Here is a 26,034-nt window from a genome sequence, read left to right on the forward strand (position 1 = left end):
GGAGGAAACAGGGCCGGAAAAAGTGGGGAGAAGCCTCTGTGGGGCCTCTCTAGGAATCTCCTGGGAGGAAACAGGGCTGGAAAAGGCGGGGAGAAGATTTGATTTGATTTTGATTTATTGGATTTGTATGCCGCACCTCTCCGGAGACTCGGGGCGGCTAACAACAATAATAGAACAGTATACACAATAATCCAATAGTAAAAACAATTAAAAACCCATTAAAGTAAAAACCAAACATACATTCAGACATACCATGCATAAAATTGTAAAGGCCTAGGGGGAAAGAGTATCTCAGTTCCCCCATGCCTGACGGCAGAGGTGGGTTTTAAGTAGCTTACGAAAGGCAAGGAGGCTGGGGGCAATTCTAATCTCTGGGGGGAGTTGGTTCCAGAGGGCCAGGGCCGCCACAGAGAAGGCTCTTCCCCTGGGTCCCGCCAAGCGGCATTGTTTAGTTGACGGGACCCGGAGAAAACCCACTCTGTGGGACCTAACTGGTCGCTGGGATTCGTGCAGTCTCTGTGGGGCCTCTCTAGGAATCTCCTGGAAGGAAACAGGGCTGGAAAAAGCGGGGAGAAGCCTCCGTGGGGCCTCTCTAGGAATCTCCTGGGAGGAAACAGGTCCTCCACCCTCAATCACACACATTATTTGCTTTTACATTGATACCTATGGGATAAAATTGCTTCTACGTACAAACTTTTCTACTTAAGAACCTGGTCACGGAACGAATTAAGTTCGTAAGTAGAGGTACCGCTGTATTATTATTACTTTGGGTAGACCTGGTAAGGAAACAAACAAGCACTCCAGAAAAGTTACTGTATTGTTCTGGGAAATAATAGGAGAACCTTGAAAGCTGGTCAATGTTTCTTTCACCACTTCTTATACCAAAGGGAATCAAGACAATGCTACTTTGAATGTCTTTCTCGCATTTTCCACTTTCCCAGCACCAAGTTCTTGTATCATCTCCCTTAGCAGCTCCAAAGTCATCTCTACATTTCCTTCGCTTTCTCCTCCTGTTTCTGTCAAAGCAACGGGGAATGTAATAGTGCTGCCTTTTTCTACTGCCACTTCATCCTTTCTCTGCTTGTTGGTCTGTTCATTTATAAAATATTTACAGCTGCGGCTGCCCTTTCTCCTCTCTTTCCCTGCTATCCCCTCCAATTTCTACTTCCCCGCCTTTTGAGCAGTTAAGGATGGACAAATCCCAGCTGCCCTTGGACCAGGCTTTGACTCAAAAGATGCGAATAACACAGGTTGTTGTGGAACAGATGTAACCATCAGGTGGATTCAACCTGGAAAGCAAAGACATGCAAGCTAAACCCAGACAAGACTGAGTGGCTCTGAGCATTCCCTCCGAAGCACTGTTCCATCTGTCCGTCCATTGTTCTGGTGGGGGGAGACTCTGACCCCCTCAGATAGGGTTTGTAACTGGGGTGTCCTCCTGGATCCACAGCTTAACCTTGAATACCATCTCTTGGCTGTGGCCAGGGGGACCTTGTCCAAGGTTTGGCTGGTGTACCAATTACGCCCCTACAGTGGTACCTCTACCTAAGAACGCCTCTACTTAAGAACTTTTTTAGACAAGAACCGGGTGTTCAAGATTTTTTTGCCTCTTCTTAAGGACCATTTTCTACTTAAGAACCCGAGCCCGGAAAAATTTCCCAGGAAATTTGAGAGCAGCACGAAGGCCCGGCCAGTTTCCTGCTATTCCCTCTGGGTTTCTCTCTCTGGCGCAGTGCATGGGAGGCAGCCTCGCGCTGGGTGTATGGGAGGCATGTGATCCTCCTTTCTGCCTGAGAGTTCCTCTTTTTTTTTTAAGTTTTGGATTTTTTTTTATTCCCCTCACCTCACCTTCTTCCTTGGGAGCAACTGTCCTCCTCTTCTTCTTCTTCTTCCTCCTCCTCCCACCCAAATTTCCGAGCTTTTATTTCTTTCCTAATGGGTTTGCACACAGTATTTGATTTTACATTGATTCCTATGGGAAAAGTTGCTTCTACTTGCAAACTTTTCTACTTAAGAACCTGGTCACGGAACGAATTAAGTTCTTAAGGAGAGGTCATAGTCCCCTCTAAGCTGAGCAGTGAGCAATCGCTCACTTAAAAATCATCATCAACTCAGAGTTTTCCAAACCTGCTCAGAAGCCAAGAGGGAAAGAGTGAGAGGGAAGGAGAGAGAGAGGAAGAGAGGAAGAGAGAGAAACAGAAAAAAGAGAGGAAGGAAAAGAGAAAGAAAAAGAATGGGAGTAAGGAAGAGAGAAAGAAAATCAAAATCTAGTTTGAAACTAGCTCAACTATTTAAGTGGCATTTTGATATTGATAGAGTTGCCCTATTATGAGCTCACTGTTATAGACACACAGTACAGTAGTTTATTTTGAAATTCTCTGAGGCAAAACAGGGTGGGTTTTTTATTTGTTTGTTTGTTTGTTTGTTTGTTTGTTTATTATTTCTGTGCCGCCCAGTCCCGCAGGGACTGCCGCTCAGACACTATACTTTTCCGCCCACCCCCCAAAAAAATTAGAGGGAACACTGGTAGAGTTACCACTGTATTTGGACCAGGAGGCCTTGCACACAGTCACTCAGGCCCTCATCATCTCCCGTCTTGATTATTGCAATGCGCTCTACATGGGGCTACCCTTGAAGAGCGTTCGGAGGCTGCAAATAGTCCAGAATGCAGCCGTGTGAGCATTCACAACTTCTGGAGGTAAGCTGTTCCACTGATTACTTGTTGTCACTGTCAGGAAATTTCTCCTGAATTCTAAGTTGCTTCTCTCTTTGATTAGTTTCCACCCATTGCTTCTTGTCCTGCCTTCAAGTGCTTTGGAGAATAGGTGGATTCCCTCTCATTTTTTTTTTAGTGGCAGCTGCTTAAACTACATTTGTGCTCTGCAGCCCCATTTCTTTGACCTGATCCTTTATTTATTATTTATTTATTTATTGGTTTTGTAGGCCGCCCCTCTCCGTAGACTCGGGGCGGCTAACAACAGTAATAAAAATAGCATGTAACAATCCAATACTAAAACAACTACAAAAACCCTTATTGTAAAACCAAACATACATACAAACATACCATGCATAAATTGTAAGGGCCTAGGGGGAAAGAATATCTCAGTTCCCCCATGCCTGAATGCAGAGGTGGGTTTTAAGGAGATTATGTAAGGCGAGGAGGGTGGGGGCAATTCTAATCTCCGGGGGGAGTTGGTTCCAGAGGGCCGGGGCCGCCACAGAGAAGGCTCTTCCCATGGGCCCCACCAAACAACATTGTTTAGTTGACAGGACCCGGAGAAGGCCCACTCTGTGGGACCTAACTGGTCGCTGGGATTTGTGCAGCAGAAGGCAGTCCCTGAGATAATCTGGTCCGGTGCCATGAAGGGCTTTATAGGTCATAACCAACACTTTGAATTGTGACCGGAAACTGATCGGCAACCAATGCAGACTGCGGAGTGTTGGTGTTACATGGGCATATCAAAAGCAACATGAGAAAATATTATTTCATTGAAAGAGTAGTAGATCCTTGGAACAAACTTCCAGCAGACGTGGTTGGTAAATCCACAGTAACTGAATTTAAACATGCCTGGGATAAACATATATCCATTGTAAGATAAAATACAGGAAATAGTATAAGGGCAGACTAGATGGACCATGAGGTCTTTTTCTGCCGTCAGACTTCTATGTTTCTGTATTTGGGAAAGCCCATGATTGCTCTCGCGTTGTCTTGTCTTGCGTTGGGATACTTCTTCCCATTCCTCACGGTGATTCCTTCTGCCCATGACCTCAATCCCTTTGCTAGCATCGGGGACCTGGCTGAGTAGGTGGTTACTATTTCCTTCTGCTCGACACTCGCTTACTTCTTGAAATGACTTACGTAACCTACAGCAATCGGAAACAACCTGAACTTGTGGCTTCGGAAATGTTTGTTTTAGGGGAGAGATAAGCCTGACGACGGCCGAAGCTCTCTTGCATCTCACTTCCTCCAGAGGCTGTCATGTCTTCCATCACGGAAGCAAGGCTCTGAGCTGTTTAGCAAAGTCAGCTCGACAACCGCAGCGACAGACCTGTGGACCCGTTTGCTATTCTTGATTCCGCCCTCCTTTTCCCTATTAGCATTTGATGGTCTGCTTTTAGGAAAAATAAAAGGGGAGGGGAGTGGACGGTTGTCACCTGCTTTGGAAAAACATATTTTTTTCTGTGTGTTTGTGTTTGAGATGGAACATTTCAGGGGATGAGACTAAAGGCCAGAGAGAGGGCAACCGTGATTCATGAGCCGAATGAAGAGCAAGGTGATTTTTTTTCTTCTTGGCTAAGAGAAGGGAACTCTGACAAGGGCAGGGGAAAATTGGAGGCGGAGGATAAATGCTGGTTCGGGGCTTTTCGTTGCTGGTTAAGACTCAGCCCAGGATTGTCTTGTGAAAGGGGCTGCTCTGGTCCCTTTTTAGCCTGGCCATTTGCATGGGGGACGCTTGGCTCTTCAGAGGGAGCAGATGAGGCCACGTTGGTAGGTCATAAGGCGAAACCTCCTGCAGAGTCAGGTGCCAGTCTGAGATATGGAAACCGCTCTGTGTGTCTGTTTGTGTGTTTGTGTGTGTTTGCAAGGGCCTCGGAGAGGCATCATTCAAGACCTTCTGTCAACTCTGTCAACCCTACGAAACTAGACTTACAATCCTGGGTCTAGAAAGCTTAGAGCTACGACTCCTTAAACGTGATCTAAGCATTGCCCACAAGATCATATGCTGCAACATCCTGCCTGTCAACAACTACTTCAGCTTCAACCGCAATAACACAAGAGCACGCAACAGGTTCAAACTTAATATCAACCACTTCAAACTTGACTGTAAAAAATATGACTTTAGCAATCGAGTTGTTGAAGCGTGGAACTCATTACCAGACTCCGTGGTGTCAACCCCCAACCCCCAACATTTTTCCCTTAGACTTTCCACGGTTGACCTCTCCAAATTCCTTAGAAGTCAGTAAGGGGCGAGCATAAGTGCACTCGTGTGCCTTCCGTCCCCTGTCCAATTGTCTCTCCTATATTTTATATGTCTTTTCTCCCCTGCATATATCCTTTCCTCTACTCTTCATTGTATTCTATTCTCATATCTCTTCTTCTATCCCTTCCCTGATATTTACTACTACACGTTTTTATTCTCCTTAACTTTGAATTTGTATTGGACAAAATAAATAAAAATAAATAAATAAGTAAGTAAGTAAACAAACAAACAAACAAACAAATAAAAACTCTTATTCTTAATTATATACCTTATGTGTATGTGTGTATATATGTACATGTGCATATACATATATGTGTGTTAAGTGTGTATGTGTGTATGTATGTGTATATATATATGTGTGCATATATGTATGTATGTATATATGTATGTATGTATGTATGTATTTATTTATTTATTTATTTATTTATTTATGTATTTACAGTAATCCCTCACTACTTCGCAATTCATCTTTCACGGATTCGCGACTTCATGGGTTTTCAAAGGGGGCTTAAATCCATTCAATCCATTGAAAATTTTAAATCCATTAAAAATTCATAAAATTCTTCTACAGTACTACTGCACTCTATTAAAGAAACTGGTAGGATATCACATGTAGTTCCAGCTGAGAAACATTATAGAATGACTGTTTATTTCAAAGGGTGGGTTTTAAAAGTCCAAATACTCATTAAATACATAAAAAAATATCTTTCCTCTACTTCAAGGAAATTCATTTTTCACGGATGGTCATGGAACGCATCCCTGTGAAAAACAAGGGATCACTGTATACCATTTGTGGCCAGCTTTTAAGTGTCTAATACACGTTAGCTAATTTATACGACAAATGTGGCAACCTTGATTATTCCTTTCCCTAATAGTATCAAACTGACTATAGACCTCACACCTTATGGATTGTAATTTTAGTAATATTGACAATGCGTAATTGATAGACTGGATTTTATAAGGGATTTTATCTGTTATTTATTATTTTATCCTACAACTTTTGCTTGTGTATTCACTAAATGTTTTTATTTGTTTTGGTCTATGACTGTAAAAATAAATTTGATTTGATTTGATGCTAAATTAGTGTTTTTCAAACTTGGCAGCTTTAAGACGTGCGGACTTCAACTCCCAGAATGCTCCTAGAACAGTGCCCTAAATCTTTTTCAAATAATCTTTTTCATAAGAGCTGAAGTACACCTTTTGAGGTCCTGAAACCTGGGAGATGGTCCCATCTGCCAAAATGCAATATATCATGGGACACCAGCGGGCAACGATAAAATCATAAAGATGGAATTAATAATAATGGAGAAATTAGGATTTCATATGGAATGAACGGCTAAGTGCATAAAGATAAATTTAATACCATCATTACCAGATCTGATTAATTTAATATACTTTCAAATTAGTTGTGCATAAAATCCCATTGTCTTTTTTTATTCTTTCTTTTTTCCCCCCCCCTGGTCTTGTCCACTACTTTGAATGTAATTAATAGAAAAAGTGAACACAAGAACAAGGGGGCACAATCTGAGGTTAGTTGGGGGAAAGATCAGAGATTACATAGATAGAAACATAGAAGATGGACGGCAGAAAAAGACCTCCTGGTCCATCTAGTCTGCACTTATATTATTTCCTGTATTTTATCTTAGGATGGATATATGTTTATCCCAGGCATGTTTAAATTCAGTTACTGTGGATTTACCAGCCACGTCTGCTGGAAGTTTGTTCCAAGCGTCTACTACTATTTTAGTAAAATAATATTTTCTCACGTTGCCTCTGATCTTTCCCCCAACTAACCTCAGATTGTGCCCCCTTGTTCTTGTGTTCACTTTTCTATTAATTACATTCAAAGTAGTGGACAAGACCAGGGGCGGGGGGAAGAAAGAATAAAAAAAGACAATGGGATTTTATGCACAACTAATTTGAAAGTATATTTTGCAGGTTGGCCTGCAAAAACCAAATACAGGTTGACTTGCCACCATTCATTTAGTGACCATTCAAAGTTACAACAGCACTGAAACAAGTGACTTGTCACTGTTTTTCACACATACAACTTTTGCAGCATCCCTGCGATCACATGATTAAAATTCAGATCCTTGGCAAGTGATTCATCTTTATGATGGTTGCATCGCCCTGAAGTCATGTGATCACCCTTTGTGATCTTCTGACAAGCAAAATCCAGGGAAGAAACCAGATTCACTTAAAAACCATTTTACTAATTCACTTAACAACAGGGGCAAGAAGGGTGATAAAATGGGCCAGACTCACTTAACAACTCTCATGCTTAGCAATGGAAATTTGTGTGGTCCTAGGTCAAGGATCGACCTTTCATCCAACAGGAATAAAAAATAAATAAAATGAATAAATAAAAAGAATAAAAGGAAGCTGTATGTAGAGAATGTAAATATGTTAAATAGGTATAGCATTGTATTGTTAAGAAAGTAAACAAGAAAGCATTTGAAAAAAGACGAATAACACTGGGGATCAATTTGTAACACTATTTCTGTTGAGTTTGATTTTTGAGGTTTTTTTATAGTTAATTAGACATGCTGGTTTCAAAACTGTATAGTTCTCTTCTACCATGTCAGATTTTTTCTCTACATCTTATGAGAATGTGATGATGATGATGATGATGATGAAGAAGAAGAAGAAGAAGAAGAAGAAGAAGAAGAAGAAGAAGAAGAAGCAAGAGGAAGAAGTAGGAGAATAATAATAATAATAATAATAATAATAATAATAAGAAGAAGAAGAAGAAGAAGAAGCAGCAGCAAGAGGAGGAAGAAGAAGCAAGAGGAGGAAGAAGAAGATGAAGAAGCAAGAGGAGGAGGAGGAAGAAGAAGAAGAAACAAGAGGAGGAGGAGGAGGAAGAAGAAGGAGAAGGAAAAGAAGAAGAAGAAGCAGCAGCAACAGGAGGAGGAGGAGGAAGAAGAAGAAGAAGAAGCAAGAGGAGGAAGATGAAGCAAGAGGAGGAAGAAGAAGATGAAGAAGCAAGAGGAGGAGGAGGAGGAAGAAGAAGAAGAAGAAACAAGAGGAGGAGGAGGAAGAAGGAGAAGAAGGAGAAGAAGAAACAAGAGGAGGAGGAGGAAGAAGAGGAGGAGGAGGAGGAAGAAGAAGAGGAAGAGGAAGAAGAAAGCCCATCCTTGATGCTACCACTGATAGAAGAATGTGAAGAAACCAAGTAACCTTTACCTCTTTTCTTACTGTTTCTTCTCTCTACATGGATTCAAACAAGACTCCCTCTACAAAGTGCTGTTTGCCAAGTTAGACAGAGAAAAATGCTGTTTGCACAGCAAAGAAACACCCAAGAGCACCAGAATCAACTTTCCCGAAATGCAATTAGCAGTTCAGACAAGCCAAGAAGGAATTAAACTTCTAATATCTCAGGTTCTGCCTGGGCAAACAAATGCATCCATGTTAATTCCCTTAATGTCATTAACCTCAAATGGAGTTGAGTCCCAGATCCAGTAGCATTGGCCCATCGTGTTCCCTTCTTGTGCATTGTGTGCATGGCAATATTAAGTGGGGTGTTTCTAGCAGGACTGTCAGATTCTGTAACAGCTTTGTTCCCTATGCCAGTGCTTCCCAACCTTGGCATCTTGAAGAGATCTGGACTTCAACTCCCAGAATTCTCCAACCAGCAAATGCTGGCTGGGGAATTCTGGGAGTTGAAGTCCAGATCTCTTCAAGTTGCCAAGGTTGGGAAACACTGCCCTATGCCATCCGTCCTGGTAAACTCACAAAATTCGCTTTTCTTGCTGTGTACATGCATACATCTGAATTAGACTGTGTTGTTTCTCTGTGTCATATAATATATGTGGGTATATGAAATAATTTTGTATTTACAGGTAGTCCCCGACTTACGACGGGGATCCGTTCCCACGGCCCGTCGTAAGCCGAGTTTGGTGTAAGTCAGAATATTCCAATTTACCATGAATATTCCGATTTACATGGTGACAGCGGCGGGGAGGCGGCTGAATGTTTGGGCGAGGGGATCTCCACGGTGGGCAGCCTTGGAGGCTACAGCAACGCAGCACCGAGAAGGACCGGCTTCAAGGGACTAAAAGAACCATCTTTCAGCTGTGGTGAGAGGGGCATTTGCCCAGGTTTGCTTGGTGCACCAGTTGCGGCCCTATTTGGACCGGGAGTCACTGCTCACAGTCACTCATGCCCTCATCACCTTGAGGCTCGACTTCTGTAACGCTCTCTACATGGGGCTACCTTTGAAAAGTGTTCGGAAACTCCAGATCTGCAGAATGCAGCTGCGAGAGCAATCATGGGCTTCCCTAAATATGCCCATGTCACACCAACACTCCGCAGTCTGCATTGGTTGCCGATCAGTTTCCGGTCACAATTCAAAGTGTTGGTTATGACCTATAAAGCCCTTCATGGCACCGGACCAGAATATCTCCGGGACTGCCTTATGCCGCATGAATCCCAGCGACCGGTTAGGTCCCACAGAGTTGGCCTTCTCCGGGTCCCATCGACTAAACAATGTCGTCTGGCGGGACCCAGGGGAAGAGCCTTCTCTGTGGTGGCTCCAACCCTCTGGAACCAGCTCCCTCCAGAGATTAGGATTGCCCCCACCCTCCTTGCCTTTCGGAAGCTCCTTAAAACCCACCTCTGCCATCAGGCATGGGGGAATTGAAACATCTCCCCCTTGCCCATGTAGTTTTTGTGTATGATTTGATTGTGTGCTTGTTTTTTATATATTGGGGTTTCTTTCTTGGACTTTTTAACCTAAAACTGTAATTTAGATTGCTAAATATCAGATTTGTTACTATGCACTGTTTTTTACCATTGTTGTGAGCCGCCCAATCCAATAAATCTAAATCTAATATAATTTCTACTTAAGAAGCTGGTCACGGAACGAATTAAGTTCTTAAGTAGAGGTACCACGAGTCTGCGGAGAGGGGCGGCATACAAATTTAATAAATAAATAAATAAATTTGGAAGGCGAATCACCGGCCATACATGTGGAATTTCAAAGAGGTCGAGACCATTAAAATCCTGTTTCTCTCATTTGATGGATACTGAAAAAGACCCCAAAAAATATCAAAATTTCTTTTCATGCTCCATTGAATATATTAAGGCTTTTGATTGTGTGTACATCAGAATGAATGCTGAACAGCCCTCAAAAACATGGGAATGCCAGGCTATCTAATGTGTCTGTTGAATAATTGGGTGGATGAACCAGGAAGGAGAACAGAATGTGAAGCAATTAAATGGTTCTAAATTGGGAATGGAGTATTACCTAACATTGTACATGGTCACGCTGCTTGTTTTTACTAATCTGCGGAATATATCATGAGAAAGGGTTGGAATGGAAGCGATCGGAATGGAATTAAAATTGCTAGGCGCAACCTTCAGCAACCTTAAACATGCTGATGATACCACTTTTCAAGAGCTGGGAGCAGGGAAGTCTTAAAGCATCTTTTGCTAAAGGCTTAAACACATACAGTGATTCAGAGGAATTTAAAGCTTAACATTCAATTGAAACCATAACTTTTCCTCTTGGGATTGAAACAGCTAGAAAAGAGATGCAGAAGGCGGGGTTTTTTTTAGATACGATACCTGCAAGCAAGATTATCGGTAGGCACAAAGATGGAAAGATTTTGGCAATAGCTACAACCGAGGACATGGTTGAAGAAGGCGGCAGAACTTGCTGAAATGGCTAAATCGACTGGTTTGATTAGAGGAGAAGATAAAAGATAACACTTATCCGTGATTGGAAATCCCTCATGGGCTTTCTGTGAAAGAAAAATATGTACTTGTAATTTATGATTTTGATGATTATGCAGGATACGTTGTAGATGAGATTAGAGATTATAGAAAGAAGAGTGTTGTGATGTAACCTTAGAGAGAGGTTAAAACCTAATTGTACCTATAACTGCTGTGGAAAAAAATTGTAAGCCTCTTTTGTATATATTTTTACTTTTTCTCAGCTTCTACCTATGGCATTATCTTTCTGCACTTTTAGATTTTTTTTCTTTTATTTCACCCTTTATTCTTTTTCATTCCACTTTAGTTTGTATTGCTTCTTACTACTTTTGTTAACGTTTTCAATACAGGTGATGGTTGAGGCGCTGACCTGGGAACCAGGAGATGTGAGTTCTAGTCTCTCTTTGGGCGTCCTCCTCGATCCACAGCTGACATTAGAGAAATATCTTTCAGCTGTGGCGAGGGGGGCGTTTGCCCAGATTCGCCTGGTGCACCATTTGCAGCCCTATCTGGATCGGGAGTCACTGCTCACAGTCACTCATGCCCTCATCACCTCGAGGTTCGACTACTGTAATGCTCTCTACATGGGGCTACCTTTGAAAAGTGTTCGGAAACTTCAGATCGTGCAGAATGCAGCTGCGAGAGCAATCATGGGCTTCCCTAAATATGCCCATGTTACACCAACACTCCGCAGTCTGCATTGGCTGCCGATCAATTTCCAGTCACAATTCAAAGTGTTGGTTATGACCTATAAAGCCCTTCATGGCATCGGACCAGAATATCTCTGGGACCGCCTTCTGCCGCACAAATCCCAGTGACCGGTTAGGTCCCACAGAGTTGGCCTCCTCCGGGTCCCTTTGACTAAACAATGTTGTCTTGCGGGTCCCAGGGGAAGAGCCTTCTCTGTGGCGGCCCCGATCCTCTGGCACCAGCTCCCCCAAATATCAGAGTTGCCCCCACCCTCCTTGCCTTTCGCAAGCTCCTTAAAACCCACCTCTGTTGTCAGGCATGGGGGAATTGAAATTTTCCCTTCCCCCTAGGCTTATAGAATTTATACATGGTATGCTTGTATGTATGAGTGGTTTTTTAAATTGGGGTTTTTTAGATTGTTTTTAATATTAGATTTGTTTACATTGTCTTTTTATATTGTTAGCCGCCCCGAGTCTTCGGAGAGGGGCGGCATATAAATCTAATAAATAAATAAATAAAATAAATAGGGGTGGGCAGCAGGCAGGAACTGCGTTCCACCGGAGGAAATGAAGATGTGTGCACAGCTCCAGCTGATCGGCAGCTGTCACATCCTGGATTACTGGGCTCAGCTCTCCTTTTTTTCCCCTACTGCTGCTGCTGCTGTCTTCTCTGGGTCTCATCAACTAAACAATGTCGTTTGGTGGGATCTAGGGAAAGAGCCTTCTCTGTGGCGGCCCCGGACCTCTGGAATCAACTCCCCCTGGAGATTTGAATTGGCCCCATCCTCCTCACCTTCCGCAAGATGTTGAAGACCCATTTATGCCGCCAGGCATGGGGGAACTAATTCCACCCCCCTTCTGACTAGTAGCATCTGAGTGTGGTGTGATTGTGTAGCATTGATTGTTTTTAGTAATATGGGTTTTAATTTAGGGTTTTTTTTAATATTAGATTTGTACTGTATTGTATTGTTTTGCTGCTGTGAGCCACCCTGATGCCTCAGAGAGGGACAGCATAAAAATCTAATAAATAATAATAATAATAATAATAATTATTATTATTATTATTATTATTATTATTATTATGTCAGTACAACACAGCAAACGAGATCACTATGCTGGATTTCGTATTTCATCACCAGTCGGGCGCTTCCCAAGCACCTAGGACTACGTGATGTAGCACGGAATTATGTTTGCCGATCCCAGTAAAGCAGCCTTTTTCAATTCCGATGGTTTTCAAATGTCTGCTGAGATCCTTTGATACTGCGCCCAGGGTGCCAAGTACCACTGGGACCACTTTCACTGGCTTATGCCAGAGTCGTTGCAGCTCAATTTTTAGATCTTCGTATTTCACTAATTTCTCTAGCTGCTTCTCCTCAATTCTGCTGTCTCCTGGGGTTGCGATGTCAATGATCCATACTTTCTTTTTCTCCACAATTAGGATGTCTGGTGTGTTATGCTTCAGAATTCGGTCAGTCTGAAGTCGGAAGTCCCACAGTAGTTTTGCTTGCTCATTTTCGACCACTTTTTCGGGCTTATGATCCCACCAGTTCTTTGCCACTGGTAAATGGTAGTTCCGGCACAAGTTCCAGTGGATCATCTGTGCCACAGCATCATGTCTATGCTTGTAGTCAGTCTGTGCGATCTTTTTGCAGCAGCTGAGTTGTTGTTGTTGTTGTTATTATTATTATTATTATTATTATTATTATTATTATTATTATTATTACTATTATTATTATTATTATGATTTAATTATTATCATGTCTCCCTTGGTCCTTCTCTTCACTAGACTAGCCATGTTCATTGTATGTTTTAGCCTACAGTCCCCTAATCATCTTGGTTGTTCTTGTTGGGCTACAGAAGCTGAGAAGAGAGCCTGCTGCATAGGAACTTTGTAGCTTGGCCCCTGTGAGATTAATAGCAATAGCAATCGCATTTAGATTTATATACCACTTCACAGTGCTTTATAGCCCTCTCTAAGCAGTTTAGAGAGAGTCAGCATATTGCCTCCAACAATCTGGGTCCTCATTTTACCAACCTTGGAAGGATGGAAGGATGAGTCAACCTTGAGCCTACTGAGATTCGATCTGCCAAACTGCTAGCAGCCGGTGATTGAGGCTCGTAAAGTGGCCTACAAATTACTTGCTTTGAGTAAGGTTGCCAAGACAGTCTTTTCCTGCTACATGTTTAAGGGCTACCATGTCATTTTGCTGGACCGTTGATGATTTTCCTGTAAATTAAAGTTAATGTAGTTTTAGGATGTTCAGTGTTAATTTACATCCATTATCTTTAATTTAATTTCGTGTCGTGTTGAAGAGGCTCCAGGTGCTTACAGAGAGAGTCTATCCAGAATCACAGTGTGGATTCCGAGCAGGGGTGGGCAGCAGGCAGGACGGGGTGGAACGCAGTTCCAACGGCGGAAATGAAGCTGTGTGTGCAGCTCCAGCTGATTGGCGGCAGTCACTTCCTGGATTACTGGCAGCATTCCCCAAAATTCCCCCCCCCCTGCGCACCCTTTTCCACGGGCACGCGCTCCCCATCCCCCTGCCAGCATGCGGGGGGGGCGGGGAGGTGCCGGCAGTAGGAGGAAAGGGAGCCGCGGCCGCCCCTGTCTCCCCACGGTGCCTCCGGACCCCTCGCGCCCCTGGCCTCTCGGCCCTGCCCCCCACCCGCCCGACCCGACCCTCTCCTCCTCCGCCACCTCCTGCCTTGGGGTGCGACTTCTCCCACGGCAGTGGTGGCTATAGAAAGCAATAGAAAGAGAGAAAGAAAATGAGAGAGAGAAAGAGAGAGAGAGCAAGAGGGGGAGAGAGAAAGAGAGAGAAATGACTCTTGATTTAAAGCATATGGTAAAAAGCACCCAAATAATAACAGAGACCAAAAAAACCAGCCGTTTGTGTGTGTGTGTGTGTGTGTGTGTGTGTGTGTGTGAACTCTTGAACCATTTCCAATAGCTCACCTGTTATTGGAAATGGTTCAAGAGTTCACACACATACACACACACACAAGGGGGGAGGAGACAGGGATGGAAAAAGAGGAGAAGATAGTAATAATAGTAATAGATTTTGGTTTTGTTTTATTATTAATTTATTTCAATAAAAAAAGAAGGGCATTTTTTTCTATCTATCTATCTATCTATCTATCTATCTATCTATCTATCTATCTATTATACATACATACATACATACATACATACATACATACATACATACATACATACATACATACTTCTAGGGACTGTCGCTCAGACACTATACTTTTCCGCCCACACCGAAAAAAAATTAGAGGGAACATTGATTACCGGGCTCGGCTCGGCTCTTCTTTTCCTCCCTACTGCTGCATCTGCGCTCCTTGCTTTTTTCCTCTTTCCTCCTTCCTGTCCTCAGATGAGCTTCCCTCTCTCCTGCCCAGCTCCCCTCCAGCCTCACATGGCCATCTCCTGCCTGAGGTGCAAGCAGAAGGCATGGGTGGAAGTGGCACTGGCAGCATTTATGCTTCTGGCAGCACCCGTTCACCTAGCTACCCAGCCCAAGGCAGGGGAGGCAACCTAAGAAGTAGAGCGTAGGAAATACAAAGCAAATTGTCACCCCAGCGAGCAACACTGGTAAGGTTGCAAGTCGAGGATTTAACAGTTTACTTGAATGATGATGATCATTCAAGCCACTCCCACCTGATCATATGACCATTAAGCCACACCCACAAAATAAGCCACACCCACAGAGTGGCAGTAAAAATGTTGGCTGCCCATTACTGATTTTGAGCCAACTTGTCCACTACCAATATGGTATTAGACAGCTGCAGAAGAAATGCAGGGAACAAAGACAGCCACTTTTTGTAGTATTTATTGATCTTACAAAAGCTTTTGACCTGGTTAGCAGGGACGGCCTTTATAAAATCCTCCCCAAGATCGGCTGTCCATCCCAGCTCCTCAACATCATCAGGTCCTTTCATGAGGAAATTTTATTTTATTTTATTTTATTTATTTATTAGATTTGTATGCCGCCTAGGGCATGGTAGTTTTTGATGGCTTAACATCAGACTTCTTTGACATTCGAAGTGGAGTGAAATGGGGCAGCACTGGGAGGATAGTGGGGAAAGAAAGCATTTGTATTCCTTACAGACAGCTGGTCATTTGTGTTGTGGTTGGTTCCAGGCCAGCTCCTCTGGCCACTGATTTTGACTCAGAGGAGCTGGGACCGTCAGAAGACCTGTCTGGCTTGATGAGGAGTCAGACAGTGAACAAGAAGGAGAAAGGGATGAGGGGCTAGAGAGGCAAAAGAGGGCAGCAGAGCTGGTCAAATATCCAGCCAGAGTCTCATCTGAGGAAATGATGAACGATCCTATTCTAAATGTCAGGGTCAGGAGAATGCTGGGACACCAGGAGCAGCTGCACAGATGCAGAAATAGATTCTAAATCACAGCTGTCAGGAATCAAAGATGCTGCTGCAGAGTTAAAAAGGGAAGGGCTTGTAGTAGACGTTGTGGGAATTTATCGTTCAGTTTTTGAGAAAGACATTGATGCATCGTGGTTTTGCTTTTCCTTTGGACATCTTTGAACATTCTGACACTCAAGCAGTGAGTAATTGGCTGACCTAAGCCAGAAAGACTTCTGTTGCTGGCTCGAGTGATTAACTCTGACTTTTTGGATTAATAAACTAGCATTGCTCTTGCAGTCGCTGAGGCTTGCAGCCCTTTGTACATAAAGAAACCTTTTGCCTTTTTCCAAGCCTGTGTGTGTGTGTTTGTATAATTGCCTTGTTTTGGGTGGCCCAGCAGCCAGGCAGAACAATTTGCATCCTTTTAGAGAGTCCTTGAGGCCACTTAGAGGTTCATCTGTATCCTCAGGTTCACCTGAAAATGCTCTTGGTTCCTGTAATCTGCATTTTTTCCCCTCTGGAAATCCATTCCTCACTACCACACCATTCAAAAGGTGTTCATCCCAAGTCGTATAGCTAAAGGTCTGATATTGGGGCAGTGGCCTTGAAGACTATACACCTCAAGGGGAGGTTATGGATGATTCCCCCCAGGTACCCCAGTTCTAATACCCCAATTCTCTCTGTCTATTTACAGGCTGCAAAGGGCCACCACCTCAGACTGTGCGGAAGTTACTGGAGCAACGAAGACAACAACAAGCGGCTCTAAGCCACAGCACTGGACCCTTGGTGAGTAGCCTGCTGAATAAATCTGGACACCCATATTGCATGCAGATAGCCACACGCTTCTCCCTAGCACAACTCACTTTGAAGGTTGAATGATGGCAACTGGATCAATTTTGTCCCCTTGCCATGACTCCACCTTCAGGCAACTTTGCCTGCCAAGTCAACATGGCCAACTCTACATGGTCAACTCTCTGTGGCCATCTCACCATGTGTTCTGCCGGGCTCTCTGGTAGGAGCCTCCCGAAAATTCAAGGGTACAAATTTCAGACACACACACATTTGGATATTCAAAACAATGTTCTTTATCACAAAATTCAAAATAAACTAAGCACTCTTTTTGTATTGCAAAGAGCACTCGTCCCAAAACAACCGGGTAGTCTGTACAATTTCCCTTAAGCAGTCGTTAAGTACTTAGCTAGCAGCTGTGAAGAAACTTCACACCCCTTCTTCTTCCAACAAAGTGAGACACACACACACACACACACACACACACACACATTGCTCTGCTTTGGTTTCAAAGGCGTGAAAAATCAACAAACAAAGTCCAGAAAACAGCAACACAGGATTCCTGAAGAACTGCGATTAGATACTCTTTCACAACGGCCAAACCCACACGCTGCTATTTATAACAGCAGCCCTAATTAATGGAGCCCCACCCAACCACAGGTGGCCTCATTTTCTCTTGTAATAATCCTTCAGTTGTCGTCTCCTATGCATCACTCTACGCATGCGTGGATGTGTCATTAATTCTTGTTCAGAATCCAAGGATGATACAGATGATTGATCTCCTCCTGGGCTGTCTGCCAAACTCCCCTCTTCCCCGTCACTCATGCTTCCTTGGTGAGAGGAGGCTTCTTCGGCAAATTCCATCAGGAGCAAAACAGGCCTGCTGCATGTGGATGTCTCCCCCACATCCACCTGCACATTCCTTGGGGCAGGAGCTGGGCCAGAGCTAACCACAACACCATGGGACAATTTGCCCAGGTCAACTCACCGCAGAACAAGAGTTACACTAACATTGAAGAAAGAGTAGAATAGAATCATTAAAGATTGATTGCTTATTTGATCCCTATGACAATCATTCAGTGTTGTATCTCATGATTCTTGACAAATGTATATTTTCTTTTATGTACACTGAGAGACGATGGATTGATTGATTGATTGATTGATTGGTTGGTTGATTGATTGATTGATTGGACTTGTATGCCGCCCCTTTCCGAGGACTCCAAAGTCAAATATGCACCAAAGACAAATTCTTTGTGTGTCCAATTACACTTAGCCAGTAAAGAATTCTATTCGATTCTAAAAAAGAAATAATAATAATTTATTGGATTTGTATGCCGCCCCGAGTCTACGGAGAGGGGCGGCATACAAATCCAATAAATTATTATTATTATTATTATTATTATTATTATTATTATTATTATTATTATGTCTAAAGAGGGACAAAAATGAAATCTGGATGACAAAAATTAAAATAATTTTAAAAACTCGTTTAAAGAATTCAATTGAATTGTTGGATCGCCCTCCAGTGAGGTTGTTCTGTGGCGAGTTGGCTATGGCAAGTTGGCCGTGACAAGTCGGCTGTAGTGAGTTGACCGTCGCACATTGTCCATAGGAAGTCAGTTGTAGCAAATAGGTCATGGCACACTGCCCATGGTGAGTTGTCCCATTCCAGCTTTAGATACCTTTGCCCGGATGACTGAGAGTCTTCACTAACACGACTCGGTTTCTTTCTAGCCTTTGTGGAATCACTGAACTAATTTTAAGGCTCCATTCGTCTTCTTCCGCAAATGCATTTGAACAGGAAGGGGTTGATCCAGCCTGGTCTTATTGCCTTTCTCAGATTCATTCTCTCTCTTTCTCTTTCTCTTTCTATTCCCATTTCAGATCCCGCCAGGAGCTTTAGACGCCAGCTGGCCAGGTGAGTGGACTCAGACATCTGGGAATGTAATTGCTTTATCGCTGTCACAAATGCTCTAGTGAATTTAGCTTTCCATCAGCTTCTCTAAACATGGTACCCACCAGCTGGCATCTTAACAGCTCCAGCAATTCTAACGGAGCAGAGATTTCCTCCAGTGCATCTGGAGGTTAACAGATTATGCTAAGCATTTGAGGTACTTAAGGTTTCCCACTTAAATTGCAGCGAGAATAATTTATTCGGGGCTTAGGTCACTTAATAAACTTCCAAGCAGTTTCCGATTTAACTCATTATCTATCTCTTTATCTCCCAATCTCGATCTATTTCATCTATCTAATCAGGGGCGGATTCCTGATCCTGCCGCCACCGGTGTGCTACGCGCACAGCTTTACTTCTGCTATGGGTGCGCACCTATGTCCCAGCAAGATTTCGCTTTTGTACATGCGCAAAAGCAAAAAGAATTGCCAAAATCTCGCTGGGATATACCAGCATGGCCACAGCAGAAGTGATGCTACGCGCATAGCTTAAATTTTCGCTACCGGTACGCCGTCCTTATCTGTATCGGTAGCAACCCAATACTGTATCTAATCCATTTCCTGGTTCCTACTGTTAAAGAAGCATTGCTCCTTTCTGATAATGGTACAGGCACAGCCACTACAGGTGGTTCTCAATTTAATTTCCAATCCCCTAATCATTCTAGTGGCTTTTTTCTGCAATTTCTCCATTGCTTCAATGTCTTTTTTGTAGCGTAGTGGCCAAAACTAGATGCAGTATTCTAATAATAATAATTAGTCCCGTCGACTAAGCAATGTCGTCTGGCGGGACCCAGGGGAAGAGCCTTCTCTGTGGCGGCCCCGACCCTCTGGAACCAGCTCCCCCCAGAGATTAGAACTGCCCCCACCCTCCTCACCTTTCATAAACTCCTTAAAACTCACCTCTGCCGTCAGGCATGGGGGAATTGAGGCATTCCCCCCCCTCCCCCGGGCCTATACAATTTATGTATGGTATGTCTGTGTATATGTCTGGTTTAATAATGGGTTTTTTAAATTTTTTAAATTTATTAGATTTGTTGTGAATTGTTTTATTGTATGTTGTGAGTCTACGGAGAGGGGCGGCATACAAATCCAATAAATAAATAAATAAATAAAATCCTGGGTCGGTGGGCAGAACCTCCCGCCAACGGCGCTACCAGTTCTAAGAACCAGTCTGAACAGGAAGCAACCCACTGGAAAGGACCAAGGACTTTTCAGAATGGAAGATGTTCAAATGAAGCCCAGGTTCTACCCTCTTAAGAACTAGTTAGACCAGGGGTTGGCAATGTTGGCTCTTCTATGACATGTGGACTTCAACTCCCAGAATTCCTGAGCCAGTCGTGCTAGGCTCAGGAATTCTGGGAGTTGAAGTCCACATGTCATAGAAGAGCCAACTTTGCCTACCCCTGAGTTAGGCCATTAAGGGCCCTGGGCAGATGTTGCCACATCTAACTTCAAAACTGGAGATGGATGATTTGCCAAAGGGGATTTTTCAGTTGGAAGACAATAACAAGACCGTCTCTGGTGGTTAGCACCACAGTTGTAAATGTTAAACCAATTATCTTTTATTGGAGAAAGCCATCTCAGCGGCAGCCTCAAGTTTGTGAATCTTGCACTGTCTATCAAACACACTAAGGTCATTGGCCAAATTGACATCTTTGATCAGAGTAAAAACATTAAGTTTAATGCTGACTGGAAAACCCTTTTAGGCCTTGCGTGCATGAAGTGGGGGCGGGGAATGGGCTTCGATGATTAAAAAAGAAGATTATAGAAAAAGTGAGATAGTGTGGTAACTATCAAATAGGAAGTTAATTACCAACTGCTATAAAAGAAAATCAGACTTTTTCACCCCTCGAACTTCTGGCTTTGTTTTTTCTTCCTTCTCTTCTTCCTTCTAAATATTAGTTTCTATATTTCTTGCTTAAAATACCAATAAAACTATTTGAAATATAGGGGGATATCCTGCATTACTCATTTACGGGGCAAGATTTATTATTCAAATAGATTTATTATAGATTTATTGCCCAAAGTTCCATTAGGTCTTTACTTAGGATTATTGATTAACCATTGCAGATTTAATAACATCTCCTCCAAGGGTGCAAATTGACCCAAAGAGGTTTTCCTCTGCTGCTTTTTTACCTTGCAACAGCCCTGCAAGGTAGACTTTATTTATGTATATAGGTATATGTTCAAATTCTACAGCTGCCCATCTTAGTCAATGACTCTGTGCGGCTTACAATAAAATAGTAATAATTAAAATACCAAAAGCAATAAAGACTTTAAGAATGCCCAAAATAAAAGTAAAACAAAGATTATAAATATGTACATATGAACAGTTTGAATAGGGATTTTGTGATTGTATGAATTAATATGAATATTACTGTAATTAATTAATATGTATATTATTATAGAAATGAATGAAATATCCGATGTAGCAATGCAGAAATACTGAATGTTTGCTGATATTACAATTTCTTTTTTTGTTGTTGTTATTTTTTGTTTGTTCTTTCTTATTTATTTTTTTGTTGTTGTTTGCTTGTTGGTCTATTTTAAAATATATTTGAAAACTAATAATTTTTTTTTTTAAAGGCCAAAATAAATATATGTAGGACCACAATATTTAGCTAGTTAGCCAAGTATGACCATTTTTCACCCTTACACAGTTGCAGTAGATAATTAAGGTCATAAACGTAAACCTGAGTACAATGATTACAAGTACAAGGGTGTGTTCTGGGTCCTATTCTTTTTAATATGTTTGTGAGTGACATAGGGGAAGGTTTGGTAGGGAAGGTTTGCCTATTTGCCGATGACTCTAAAGTGTCCAATAGAGTTGATATTCCTGGAGGTGTCTGTAATATGGTAAATGATTTAGCTTTACTAGATGAATGGTCAAAGCAATGGAAACTGCAGTTTAATGTTTCCAAATGTAAAATAATGCACTTGGGGAAAAGGAATCCTCAATCTGAGTATTGTACTGGCAGTTCTGTGTTAGCAAAAACTTCAGAAGAAAAGGATTTAGGGGTAGTGATTTCTGACAGTCTCAAAATGGGTGAACAGTGCAGTCAGGCGGTAGGGAAAGCAAGTAGGATGCTTGGCTGCATAGCTAGAGGTATAACAAGCAGAAAGAGGGAGATTATGATCCCACTATATAGAGTGCTGGTGAGACCACATTTGGAATACTGTGTTCAGTTCTGGAGACCTCACCTACAAAAAGATATTGACAAAATTGAACGGGTCCAAAGACGGGCTACAAGAATGGTGGAAGGTCTTAAGCATAAAACGTATCAGGAAAGACTTAAGGAACTCAATCTGTATAGTCTGGAGGACAGAAGGAAAAGGGGGGACACGATCTAACCATTTAAATATGTTAAAGGGTTAAATAAGGTCCAGGAGGGAAGTTATTTTAATAGGAAAGTGAACACAAGAACAAGGGGACACAATCTGAAGTTAGTTGGGGGAAAGATCATTAGCAACATGAGAAAATATTATTTTACTGAAAGAGTAGTAGATCCTTGGAACAAACTTAAAACATGATTTGAGTATTATTATTATTATTATTATTATTATTTATTCGATTTGTATGCCGCCCCTCTCCGAAGACTCGGGGCGGCTATTGCCCACAAGATCATATGCTGCAACGTCCTACTGGTCAATGACTACTTCTTCAACCGCAATAACACAAGAGCACGCAACAGATTCAAACTTAATACGAATCGCTCCAAACTTGACTGTAAAAAATATGATTTCAACAATCGAGTTATCGAAGCGTGGAACTCATTACCAGACTCAATTGTGTCAACCTCTAACCCCCAACACTTCTCCCTTAGACTCTCCATGATTGACCTCTCCAGGTTCCTTCTTCAGATATATTAGTGATAAGAAGAAGAAAAAATGTGGCATCACGAAGCTTAGTACCGGGAATAATACATGCATTAATGGGAATAAGGAGATCGCTGACCATTTCAATAGCTACTTCTGTTGAGTTTTCTCAAAAGACACCTTACAAAATAATACTATAGAGGGATATAGCATTGCTTCCAGCTGTACGGATTCAGCTCCAGTGATCTTAGAAGCCGATGTCTTAGAAGAACTTGAACGATTAAAGATAAATAAGGCGATGGGTCCAGATGGCATCCACCCCAGAGTTCTTAAAGAACTCAGATCTGTCATTGCTACCCCCCTGACTGATTTGTTTAACCAATCCTTGTTAACAGGAGAAGTTCCTGAGGATTGGAGAATGGCCAGTGTTGTGCCTATCCACAAGAAGGGCAGTAGAGAAGAAGCTGGTAACTACAGGCCAGTTAGCTTGACATCAGTGGTAGTTAAAATGATGGAGACTCTACTCAAAAAGAGGATAAATCAGCACCTAAAAAACAATAACTTATTGGACCCAAATCAGCATGGCTTTACTGAAGGCAAATCATGTCAGACTAATCTCATTGATTTCTTTGACTATGTCACAAAGGTGTTGGATGAAGGTGGTGCCGTGGATATTGCCTACCTGGACTTCAGCAAAGCCTTTGATACGGTTCCACATAAAGAGCTGATGCCTGGGATAACATGCCTGGGATAAACATATATCCATCCTAAGATAAAATACAGAAAATAGTATAAGGGCAGACTAGATGGACCAGGAGGTCTTTTTCTGCCATCAGACTTCTATGTTTCTATGTTCCTAAGAGGCCAGTAAGGGGCATACATAAGTGCACTGATGTGCCTTTCGTCCCCTGTCCAATTGTCTTTCCTTTCTTCCACCTATTTTATATATTCTCTTCCTTTCATATATCCTCTCCTCTAAGTTCACTTTCACCCTCATTTATATTATCACATGTCTATTTTTCTTCCTATGTGTTTGTGTATTGGACAAATGAATAAATAAATAAATAAATAAATAAAATAAAATAAACTTCTAGCAGACGTGGTAGATAAATCCACAGTAACTGAATTTAAACACGCCTGGGATAAACATAGATCCATCCTAAGATAAAATACAGAAAATAGTATAAGGGCAGACTAGATGGACCATGAGGTCTTTTTCTGCCGTCAGACTTTTCTATGTTTCTATGATCTAAGCATTTTCTGCTTCTCCAAAGAAATCACACTCATACACTAACCGGTACTTCTGCCAATCTCTTTTCTTAGAGCCCCATGGAACAATCGAAAAGGGGGTTTCAACTCTAGGACTGTCTGCAGTGCCTCAGTATCCAGATGCTGCCTTTCCTGCCTGGCAACCAGATGCCTCCAGCCAAGGAGCTTTCTCTCCAGATTTTCACTACCTGTGTGTGGACCCTGGCAACGATTTCCATCTCCAGCCTCAAGGGAGCCAGTATGATGTGATGAGCCCCTGCCCTCCCTTGGAAACTAATATTTATGGAACAGCAGGTCCTGGAGGTCCCGGGGAAGTGTACACTTCCAAGATAACATCGGCAGTAAATTACGAGGTGAGATGAGGGGAGATGGAAGTGGGATAGAATGAGCTCCCTGGGGTATTTTAGCCCTGGATTCATATTGATGTCTCAAGCTGGCTGTAAAAAGCCACTTGCTTCTCAACAGAGAATCCTAAGAATTGTGTGCAGATGGGATCTCGGCAAAGCTTGCCAAGAGCCTTTCCAAAGTGCAATTCACATTTTTTTTTTCTTTTGGAAAGGATGATGAGAAAGCAGAATGTTATTATTATTATTTTTAAATGCCCAGATTTTTTTTTGCAAAGTAGATTATTATTATTATTATTTTTTTTTTTTAAATTGGATTTGTCTGCCGTCCCTCTCCGCAGACTCGGGGCGGCTAACAACAGTGGTAAAACAACATGAACAATCCAATTAATAAAAACAATTAAAAAACACTTATTATAAAAACCCAAACATACACGCAAATATACCATGCATAACTTGTAATAGCCTAGGGGGAAAGGATAACTTAACTCCCCCATGCCTGACGACAAAGGTGGCTCTTAAGTAATTTGCGAAAGACAAGGAGGGTGGGGGCCGTTCTAATCTCTGGGGGGAGTTGGTTCCAGAGGGCCGGGGCCGCCACAGAGAAGGCTCTTCCCCTGGGGCCCGCCAAACGACATTGTTTGGTCGACGGGACCCGGAGAAGGCCAACTCTGTGGGACCTTATCGGCCACTAGGATTCGTGCGGTAGAAGGCAGTTCCGGATGTATCCTGGCCCAATACCATGTAGGGCTTTAAAGGTCATGACCAACACTTTGAATTGTGACCGGAAACCGATCGGCAGCCGGTGCAGATGAAGTCTGGGCTCACTTTCCTGATACAGATGCTGTCCAGATGAGCTGAATTACTGTAGTATGCAGGAGAGAATATGGTGCTGGTTTGAAGAAGTGAAATCCGAGCCAAGCATCCATTCCCTTTTCTGAATAGCCACCTGGGAACTCGAGGGGCGGGGGGAATAAACCCTGCGGGATCAGACATGAAATATTTAGAAGGGAAAGAGAGGCTGATATGACTGGAAAATACATTAGGAGAACAAAAAGGCATTCCATGAATAAAGCAGTTGCAGAAGATCCTACTGTGTTTCCCCGAAAATAAGACACTGTCTTATATTAATTTTTGCTCCAAAAGTTGTGTTACGTCTTATTTTTGGGGGGAGCCTTATATTTCTCAAATAAGACAAATTCACAGGCAGAAAAGCTGACACCCCCAAAGAAAGTGTACCGTACGGTACACTGATTACGGTATGGTACCTGTCAGTTTGGCACCCACACACACAAATGATGGCACTTATATGGTACAACAGTATACTCCCGCTATTGCAGCTTCCGGCCACCAGAGGAACTACAGTCTACGCACTGTAGTGGAGACTGTAATGGCGGTGAGACAGCATCAGACTGTGTCTGCTGTACTGGACGGTACAAAGCGATGGAAGGGGCCAGTAGGGGACGCCACATTATTACGGTACCGCTATGAACAGCTTTGAATGGTACCGTATGTTTTTCCACCGTACCGTATGTAAACTTGACTACGCCTTATTTTCGGGGGGGTGCCTTATATTAGCAAATTCTGCAAAACCTCTGACATGCCTTACTTTCGGGGTACGTCTTATTTTCGGGAAAACAGGGTAGTAGCACCTGTAGGATCTGGTATCTAAAGCCAGTTTTAAGACAAGATCCATGCAGTGATGGGCTGCTACGGATATGGTCAGGTACGCAGAACCAGTAGAAAAAAATTGCATTTTTTTTCCTCTTTGGGGCTCTGGGTAGGTTTTTCCTATTGCAGTAAATGAGTTTGAATGTGTATAATTTTAGAAGAGCTCTGTGTGTGTTTGTGTGTGTGTACATACACATACAGTTTATATAGTAGATGAAGTATATTTTGTGTGCCTGTGTGTAATTAGGATACATGGAATTAAATAGTATATTTTGGATGTTCAGTAATAGTAAATAGAAATAGAAATAGGAAATTGCATGTCTTTGAGGAGAGGAGAAGCCAGGCACCTTAACCCAAACCCTTGATGTGAGTGATGTCAAGTTGGTCACCTTTAAGCCAGTCACATGACCTTTAAGACACCCCCCTGGTCACATGA

The 26,034-nt window shown here is 42.5% G+C and overlaps 2 protein-coding genes across 2 annotated transcripts in view; both read left to right on the plus strand.

The window, feature by feature from the left end:
- The window catches only part of LOC139173994 (IgGFc-binding protein-like), an 842,349-nt gene that overhangs the window by 553,531 nt on the left and 262,784 nt on the right, over positions 1-26,034 (plus strand). The window lies entirely within an intron of this gene.
- NFKBID (NFKB inhibitor delta) overlaps positions 1-26,034 on the plus strand; it is a 56,302-nt gene that overhangs the window by 10,314 nt on the left and 19,954 nt on the right. The window contains exons 2-4 of the mRNA XM_070763992.1: positions 16,454-16,545; positions 18,433-18,466; positions 23,638-23,936. Coding sequence (XP_070620093.1) covers positions 16,454-16,545; positions 18,433-18,466; positions 23,638-23,936 — 425 coding nt within the window. The remainder of the gene's footprint in view (positions 1-16,453; positions 16,546-18,432; positions 18,467-23,637; positions 23,937-26,034) is intronic.

Source organism: Erythrolamprus reginae, chromosome 11 (assembly GCF_031021105.1).
Source record: "Erythrolamprus reginae isolate rEryReg1 chromosome 11, rEryReg1.hap1, whole genome shotgun sequence".
NCBI lineage: Eukaryota > Metazoa > Chordata > Lepidosauria > Squamata > Dipsadidae > Erythrolamprus > Erythrolamprus reginae.